Raw genomic sequence first — 10230 nt, 5'->3', positions numbered from 1 at the left:
TTCAAGGTTTTCTCTGATTGATTGCTTTATTCAAATCACTGAAAACAAGCCTAGTGCAGTATGCATTCTCTTTCGCGACAAGAAGATCTTATTATTGTAAGTATCTGATAATGAATAAGTCATTTCTATGTATTTATAGTACTATAATATAATGTTCCAAGTGTTTAAAAAAAATACAAGCAGCCAAATCTGACTGTGGGTAATTCTTATATTATACAATTTATCCAAGAGGAGTATATTGTTATAAAAATATGTACCGTGCTCTGTGAAAATAGGGTTTAATGCATGAGCGTAAAGTGTTGTCGCTGATTAGCCTGTGTAGTCCGCATAGGCTAGTTATGGAAAACACTTTCCGCATAAAATGAATTTTTGATAGAAAGAAACTTTCTGTAAACGAAAAATACCATAAATGTGGAAAGTGTAGTCCCTGATTAGCCTATGCGGACTGCACAGGTTAATCGAGGACAACACTTTACGCACATGCACTTACCCCCCTTGTTACAGAGCACGGCTCATATATGTTACTGCAAATTGTTTCAAATATACAGTGTGTGTTTTGTATAATAATATTAACGACTTACTACGTGTTACATCACAATATAGGTAGTTAAACAAATTATTTGCATTCAAAGAACAAGAACTGAAATTTCAATTAAGTGTTGGCATCACGAAAGGAACTGTGTATAGAATATTTTATGGGATGCGTAGGGATTAGTTTAAGGGAAAACACTTTGTGGTGATCTCCGTGTATGCTCCTTGAACATGTATATCAACACTAGAGTGCGTGTTTTAACCCTTTGCATGCTGGGAAATTTGTCGTCTGCTAAAATGTCGTCTGCTGAGTTTCTAAAATAAGAATTTTCTTCGATTTTTTTCAAAGAATACTATCAGAATAGCAAACAGTTTGGGTCCTGATGAGACGCCACGTTCTGTGGCGTCTCATCTGGATCCAAACTGTTTGCAAAGGCCTTTAAAATCCGGTTCCAGCGCTAAATGGGTTAACACTTATAAAACATGTATCCTGAAAATAAATCAACAATCCAAGTGTAAATAATAATTGCAGTTCTTCAATAAGATCATATGGGTTTGAACTATGCAAGGATTTTCCGGCCAGTGGCAGTCCTGTTTTTACGGCAGCATATCGCAGATATTTTCGTGAAAGTTAAAAAGTAAACTCTTGCAAGGTATGGACCGCAATAATTACACATATAATAACGTTTGCAAACTCTTTAGGGTTTATATTCCTGAAGTATTTTAACACACGTATTCGTTTCGTTATAACTGTGTTGTAAGTAAGAATGTACCGAAAAGTAAAAAGAATTGAGCATTATTATTTCCGAGAAACCATTTTTGACGTCAAGAATAAATTATACAAATTAACATTTGTAGGAATTATTTTAATCTACAATGCATTATATTTCCAAATTCATTCATTGAACCTTTGACGCCAAATAATAACTATACACGTCGTGTTTAAAAGTATACCTGAGTAAACATTTATAATATGTTTTGCCCTCAAAAGTTGCTTTCATGTATTGTCTTGTTCACATGATTCAAACTCGCAGTTTCAAAAAGCTTTATTATCAAACATAACAAAGTATGAACTTAATAAATAAACTTCAGCATTAAGAAAATATAAACATCACAGTGTGCCTTTAATGTGCATGGAAACAGAAAAAAAAAATATGTTTATATACAATTCAACATGAATAATATTTTTATATAATAAACAATTAATAAAACTACGTGTCAATCAAGCAGTGATAAATGATGAGTTCAAAAATACCTAGTGCATTCTTCTTATTTCATCAAGAGCAAGTAATGTAAACGATGTATCAGTTGGGCTAAAGCTAGATTTTAAGCAATGTCTTTGTAGTAAATATGGCGGATAATTGTTGTCTTATTTTTCGTTCAGGAGGCGCACTTAAATTCCGATTAATTCGTCATTGTGGAGTAAACGGATGATTTAAGGTGCACCTTGTTTCAAGTCGTATCAAACCAAACTGTAGCTCTTAAACTATATTCAAAATGATTTTTTCTTGTTTTTGTCACAAAAATGGAAAGTAGGCCATACTTAATAAACCGCTTTTAAGCAATAACCAGATTTTGTGTAATTCAACCTGTCGATTTAAGCAATTAAATAACGACATTCAGTAACTTTTCATCAGTGATTTTTTTTTCCGGAAAACCCACTATATACATGTTACTCAATATTGTAGAAATTGAAAAGCCATATTCACAGTTCACATATTCCAAAAAAAATCATACATGAACTCAAATAAACCGCTTTTTCAATAACCCTATTTATGCGTTGTTTAGGCTGACTCCCGTAAACATGGCATCTAATTCATTTATTACCAATTTGAGCATTTCTTGAGCAATCACAATACACGGTTGGTTGTATTAAACAGAGAATAGTTTGTGATACAAAAACGTCTGATGTTGTTTCGTTGTTCCATTTTAAATATTAAAATCCCATATTCTTATTTTGTTGTCGTCTGCAGCGCTTGCAATTCTGAGTTCATCAAAGTGAATTGCATTAACTTCTTTCCCCCGATGACCAATGAATGTCTGTAAGCTCTTTTCCCTGGAAAATGAAAAACAAAATCCATTAGATAATTGGTTGACACCAAAATCACAAAACGTTCAAAGTAAAAATCTGGGATTATAGGCATGTTTCAGATTACGAAGCACTTTAGAATATATCATTTATATGGTATGCCATGCTGGTTGAAAAGGCCAAATTATGCTTTAATCAGTGAAACAAGACGCAACCCTTGAGGCTACAATCCACTCGGAAATATTTTGTCAATGTATTCCCCTAGCACCACGTAACAAATGGGATAAAAAAATAAAGTTTTACTAAATCGCATTCCAATTAAGAATCAAAGCATAGCGTTACATTACTTCAAGCCCTACCCTAGTATAGTTAACAGTAGAGTCAAATGACTTCTTCATTTGGCAACCTATTTGTTTATTTATTAAATTCATTCGACGTTAAGTACGTCGGAATGCTTAACACCATGTAGAGTAATGAAAAGCTGATGCTGCCAATTATTTAAAGCGAAATTAAAACCAAAGCTAATTATTCACTTCCAGGTCATCAAACCGCCAATACAATTCAGACTCTCGATTGTTTTATTTTATTGGTTCTGTTCTGTTTGATGACAACTATTCAAATAATTAACTAACTAAGTGTGTTCTTTGAAAGCGTTGTATCGATGAGTGTGGCGTAAACTAAACAATAAATTTGCTCATATTAATATTTCAAAATAAGTCCAGCCCTAGGAAAACGGGGCGAAATATTTGGCCACAGATTTATCAAGGATGGAACTTTCATCGTCCACCGGAATTTCTTTAAAAAGAATGTTCCTTGAAAAATCAATGAAAGCGAAGAGTGTCTTTCCTGTGGAACGCAATACACATGATAACCTTGGGCGACACTTTAAACACAAGCATTAAGTTTTCTCAGAATGTGGCTCATATAAATGTATTTTTCATGTATTTATTTATTTATTTATTTATTTATTTATTTATGCATGGATGCATGCATGGATGCATGCATGCATGGATGCATGCATGGATGCATGCATGGATGCATGCATGGATGCATGCATGGATGCATGGATGCATGCATGGATGCATGCATGTATGTATGTATGTATGTATGTATGTATGTATGTATGTATGCATGCATGCATGTATGTATGCATGCATGCATGCATGCATGCATGCATGCATGCATGCATGCATGCATGCATGCATGTATGTATGTATGTATGTATGTATGTATGTATGTATGTATGTATGTATGTATGTATGTATGTATGTATGTATGTATGTATGTATGTATGTATGTATGTATGTATGTATGTATGTATGTATGTATGTATGTATGTATGTATGTATGTATGTATGTATGTATGTATGTATGTATGTATGTATGTATGTATGTTATGTATGTATGTATGTATTATGTATGTATGTATGTATGTATGTATGTATGTAGTATGTATGTATGTATGTATGTATGTATGTATGTATGTATGTATGTATGTATGTATGTATGTATGTATGTATGTATGTATGTATGTATACATTTATTTATTTATTTTTATATCTATTAATTATTTATTAATTTACTTAATATCTTTTCTTTTTTTATTTATATATTTATTTATGTAGTTTTTATTTATTTATTTATATTACATATATTATTTATTTATTTATCGAGAGATTCTTATAAAAAAAGTTGAAAAAGCAATCCTACTTTGTAATGTCCCAGTATTTCACCCGTCCATCCTTTCCAGCACTGACGATTATCCCGGTTCCCTTTTCCCTGTCCGAGATTTGCAGTTTGAGACATTCAATCCTGGAACAACAGGTTATGATATTGGTACATTAACAAAAATGCCAAAACTTTTGTTGTGTGTATAATAACATATAATAGAGTTGGAGGAAACAGTAGTAAGTTAAAGATTGATTACATCGTAAAATATTGTCCCTGAATGCTGTGATATTTTTTTAAGAATTAATACAGATTTCGCAGCCCTCAGCGCAATGATCAGACTATCCAAAGTATACAGAAAATCACACAGGCCTATCCAGCTTGCTCAGAAGATTTAAAAATATGTACATGTGTACATATACCGAACAGGCATGCCTCACTTGTACGTGTGTACATATACCGAACAGGCATGCCTCACTTGTACTTGTGTACATATACCGAACAGGAATGCCTCACTTGTACGTGTGTACATATACCGAACAGGCATGCCTCACTTGTACATGTGTACATATACCGAACAGGCATGCCTCACTTGTACGTGTGTACATATATCGAACAGGCATGCCTCAATTGTACGTGTGTACATATACCGAACAGGCATGCCTCACTTGTACGTGTGTACATATACCGAACAGGCATGCCTCACTTGTACGTGAGACATATAAAACAGGCAGCCGCACTTGTAATGTCCCATATACATATTCCGCACTGACGATTATGCCTCCCTGTCCGAACAGTTTGAGACATCAATCCTACAACAGGTTATGATAGGTACATATGCCAAAACTTTTGTTGTGTGTATAATACATAATAGAGTACAGTAGTAAGTTACATATACCGAAAATATGCCTGAATGCTGTGTACGTTTTTACATATACCGATTTGCATGCCTCACAATGTCAGACTATCCAAATATACCGATCACAGCCTATGCCTCATTTTGTACGTGTGTACATATACCGATCAGGCATGCCTCACTTGTACATGTGTACATATACCGAACAGGTATGCCTAACTTGTACGTGTGTACATATACCGAACAGGCATGCCTCACTTGTACGTGTGTACATATACCGAACAGGCATGCCTCACTTGTACGTGTGTACATATACCGAACAGGCATGCCTCACTTGTACCATGTGTACATATACCGAACAGGCATGCCTCACTTGTACGTGTGTACATATATCGAACAGGCATGCCTCAATTGTACGTGTGTACATATACCGAACAGGCATGCCTCACTTGTACGTGTGTACATATACCGAACAGGCATGCCTCACTTGTACGTGTGTGCATATACCGAACAGGCATGCCTCACTTGTACATGTGTACATATACCGAACAGGCATGCCTCACTTGTACGTGTGTACATATATCGAACAGGCATGCCTCACTTGTACGTGTGTACATATACCGAACAGGCATGCCTCACTTGTATGTGTGTACATATACCGAACAGGCATGCCTCACGTGTACGTGTGTACATATACCGAACAGGCATGCCTCACTTGTACGTGTGTACATATACCGAACAGGCATGCCGCACTTGTACGTGTGTACATATACCGAACAGGCATGCCTCACTTGCTCAGAAGCTGATTCACAAGTTGTCGATGAAATATGTGTTAGTATTTATTTAAACAAAAAACTTACTAAAACACATGTACTGTAAGTTTAAAATATAATATTGTCGGAACAATATGTTATCGTTAAGAATTAAAAGACGTTCTGTTTTAAACAACGTGTATTATTTTTTCAATAATGCTATGTTGTTGCCAAAGCTATAATATTCTGCAATCTTCATTGGCCGTTATATTGCAATACATATCCCATAGTTACGGACAAATGAATATCGCAATACGCATCAATATCAGTTCACATTTCATAAACCAGTATGATAATATTCATTATTACCATAAACCACACATTTGGCAAACTGAAGAAAAGTTTACATGCAAGTTCTCATGAAAAGTGTGTATTATAATGCAAAATGGTAAAACTCGGCCTATAATAATTTACAAAATCTGTATATAAATGAGATTATTAATTTCTTGAACACGCCAATATAAGAGAAGGAAGTGTGCGTGCGTTAGTAATACTGGAACAAATTTTCATATCAAAATTAATGCTTACCGTTTCTGATGTTCGTTCACAATATCGAGGTATTTCCTAACCAGCTTGGTTGGACCATCCACCTTGTAGACACAGATTGTTTCTCCGTATGAACACGCCAGGAATCTGAAAACAAAAATGCACTGTTTATACTAGAACCTTGAGATTTAAAATGCTTGGCGGTTTGTGTAATTTAAAAACTCTGAAAATATATCGTTTATTTTCTGGGAATACTAATTACGTTACGATATTTATCCCATCATCAGACGTGCATTGTCGAAATAAACCACTGTGGAATAAATTTTCCTCTATTTCGGCAGTGCTGAAATATAGCTGTCACGCGCGGCGGAGAATAGTCATATTACTCGGAATCAACTATAAAGTAATCATTTATAGTAAAATCAAATCAGATTCAACAAAACAAACAATTTGATACCAAGATGTTATATATTTTTAACACATAATGCAACTCAAAAAGCAAAAACAACAACATTATTTACAAATATTACTCGCGTACTCGTGACGTCATTATTAACACGTCATACGACACAATGCATGTTATTTCACGCTAAAGCTGCAGTTGTTTAGTGTGTTTTTTCATTATTTCTTAAAAATCGGGGACGTAGAGGTATGTTAAACAGAAAAACAGGTTAGTTTCTGATCTTTTTGTAATAAATTAGGCTCGGCACGATTAAAATAATGAAACAATGTTTGCTTAAAATAACTTTGGGATTTTCCGTGTAGTTCGATTTTCCTATTCTTTTTTTTAAGAAATAATTTACTACTAAGAAAATTGATGGGATAAATCAAATACTAGGTCGATGCCGAATAAAGCAAAATTTATTTTGCTCGGCACGAAAATCAGATTTTCTAAGCCTCGCAAAATAAACTTTGCTTTATTCGGCATCGACCTAGTATTCTCTATTTATATCTGTGAAAACAGTCTGTTTGGAGATATGGGCCTTAAAACAGGCCAGCATCAGAGCTGCACTGAACTAGTACTGTTACCAGGATAGCAATTTAGCTTTCATAATTTATTGGACAAGGATTCATCAATTGAGGGTTTTGTAACCTATTTATGCTTGCTTGATTGCATCGAAACCCGAAACCTATTTGACACATTCTCGAGTTTCATTGAGAGACCCATTACTTGCTGTCGATGGGGGAGATAAAAATAATACCCCCACAGAGGGGATCGAACCCATTACCTCCTGGTCGCTAGGCGGACATCATATTCATTAGGAAAAGACGACCTAGAATAAACTTACGGTATGCTCTATATGTCTCCATAACATATTAAAATGTGTATACTTTGTTAAGAATGTCTACGAATATGAAAACCGTGTATATTAGGTAAGGTTTTGCTACGTATATAAACTGAATATATTATTTAATGGTCAGCTACGTATATACGAAACCGAGTATATAAGATGAGGGTTTGATACATGTATAACAATCGAATATATTAGATAAGGGTTCGATACATGTATTACAGCCGAATATATTAGATAAGGGTTTAATACATGTATAACAGCCGAATATATTAGATAAGGGTTTAATACATGTATAACAGCCGAATATATTAGGTAAGGGTTTGATACATGTATAACAGCCGAATATATTAGGTAAGGGTTTGATACATGTATAACAGCTGAATATATTAGGTAAGGGTTTGATACATGTATAACAGCTGAATATATTAGGTAAGGCTTTGATACATATATAAAACCGAGTATATTAGGCTAGGGGTTGATACATGTATTACAACCGAATATATGAGGTAAGGGTTTGATACATTTACAAAACCGAGTATATTAGATCAGGGTTTGATACATGTATAACAATCGAATATATGAGGTAAGGGTTTGATACATTTATAAAACCGAGTATATTGGCCAGTGTTTGCTGCGAATAAACAAACTAGTATCTTAGATAATGATTTGTTACTTATAAATAAAATACGGTATCAGTTAAGTATTTGACGCGTATATAAAAAAACGAGTATATTAAGTAATTGTCCCCTACCGGTTTCACCGGAGGGGACTTATGGTTTGCGCAATGTGTGTCCGTCTGTCTGTCTGTCTGTCTGTCTGTTGTCTGTCTGTCTGTCTGTCTGTCTGTCTGTCTGTCTGTCTGTCTGTCTGTCTGTCTGTCTGTCTGTCTGTCTGTCTGTCTGTCTGTCTGTCTGTCTGTCTGTCTGTCTGTCTGTCTGTCTGTCTGTCTGTCTGTCTGTCTGTCTGTCTGTCTGTGAGTCTGTCTGTCTGTCTGTCTGTCTGTCTGTCTGTCTGTCTGTGAGTCTGTCTGTGAGTCTGTGAGTCTGTCTGTCACACTTTTCTGGATCCTGTGATAACTTTAAAATTTCTTAATATTTTTTCATGAAACTTGAAACATAGATAGATGGCAATATGGACATTATGCACTTTATATCATTTTGTTCCTACGTCAAAAATTGTGGTTGCTATGGCAACAAATAGACTAGAAATACTACTGAAAATGGTGGTTTTCTTGATCCTGCGATAACTTTAAAAGTTCTTAATATTTTTTCATTAAATATGTTACATGGATAGATAGCAATATGGACATTATGCACGTCATTTCATTTTGGTCCTACGTCAAAAATTGTGGTTTCTATGGCAACCAAAAAAATAAATCTGAAAATGGTGGAATTTCTGACTTGTGGAGCCGGTAGGGGACCATATTGCTTGACAATAGCCTTGTTTTTTCTGCGTCTATTATTTAAAGACCTAGCTCTTTGAAAGAAGGGTTTAACCCATTTATGCCTAGCGTCTAGAAAATAGGCCTTCGCAAACAGCGAAGACCCAGATGAGATGCAGCATGATGCGGTGTCTCATCAGGGTCTGCGCTGTTTGTTTAAAGGAATTTCTGTGAGAAATATTCTAAATATAAAAAAATATACAAGACATTCCTAATTTTGGAAATAAATTGTTCCAATTTAGCAGGATGGTAGAGTCCACTAGGCATAAATGGGTTGATGCGTGTGCGTAAAGTGTCGTCCAAGATTAGCCTGTGCGGACATAATCAGGGACGTCACTTTCCGCTTGTTTGAAAATTCCGTTTAAAGGAAGCTTCTTCTTCGCAAAAATCCAATTTAGGCGACATGCATCAACTCTTTTCACAAAGCATGGCCCATGTATAAAGTACTCTGAGTACGAACCCTTGGCTGTAGCTTACGGACATGATGGAAGTGGTCTGTGAGACGCTGATCCACCGTAGACATCGACCGGTCTCTATGCTCCAGATTCGAACACTCTATAACAGATACAGCATCATAATCTTAACCCTTTGCATGCTGGGAAATTTATCGTCTGATAAAATGTTGTCTGCAGAATTCCTAAAATGAGCAATTTTTTCCATTGTTTTCAAAGAATACAATCAGAATAGCAAACAGTTTGGATTCTGATGAGACGCCAAGTTTTGTGGCGTCTCATCTGGATCCAAACTGTTTGCAAACGCCTCCAAATTCGGTTCCAGCACTAAATGAGTTAATATTCATATAGTTATCAGCAGCGGTTACATTGTATGCACGTAGTAATTTAGAGTTAAATGTAATTAACACACATGTACCTTGTCATTGTATTCGACATAATTCATTTGTTTGTTTAATTGGCTAACCCTATACGCCTTTATCTTGAGTGAAATACGTACTGATGTAACAATGTGGTTTGTATAAATATTAAGTGCAACTAAAACACATTATAATCTGAACATATAACATTTTATTTTAGCATCAACAATCAACGTATTTGTTGTTTTTTGTATCACAACATCACCAAACTACGAGACTCGTCCGTGGGAAAACTAAGCAA

At 35.1% G+C, this 10230-nt stretch overlaps 1 protein-coding gene across 2 annotated transcripts in view; it reads right to left on the bottom strand.

Annotated features, from left to right (window-relative positions):
- Positions 1-2154: 2154 nt before the first annotated feature.
- The window catches only part of LOC127851391 (uncharacterized), a 34689-nt gene continuing 26613 nt past the window's right edge, over positions 2155-10230 (bottom strand). For both annotated transcript variants that reach the window (XM_052385142.1, XM_052385143.1), the window contains exons 15-18: positions 9579-9673; positions 6425-6529; positions 4271-4372; positions 2155-2587 (exon numbers count right to left, since the gene is read on the bottom strand). In XM_052385142.1, coding sequence (XP_052241102.1) covers positions 2461-2587; positions 4271-4372; positions 6425-6529; positions 9579-9673 — 429 coding nt within the window. In that variant the 3' untranslated portion in view covers positions 2155-2460. The remainder of the gene's footprint in view (positions 2588-4270; positions 4373-6424; positions 6530-9578; positions 9674-10230) is intronic.

This window comes from Dreissena polymorpha, chromosome 11 (genome assembly GCF_020536995.1).
Source record: "Dreissena polymorpha isolate Duluth1 chromosome 11, UMN_Dpol_1.0, whole genome shotgun sequence".
Classification (NCBI taxonomy): Eukaryota; Metazoa; Mollusca; class Bivalvia; order Myida; family Dreissenidae; genus Dreissena; species Dreissena polymorpha.
Note: the sequence above shows the minus strand (reverse complement) of the source record. Positions and strands in the feature narration are given on the sequence as shown.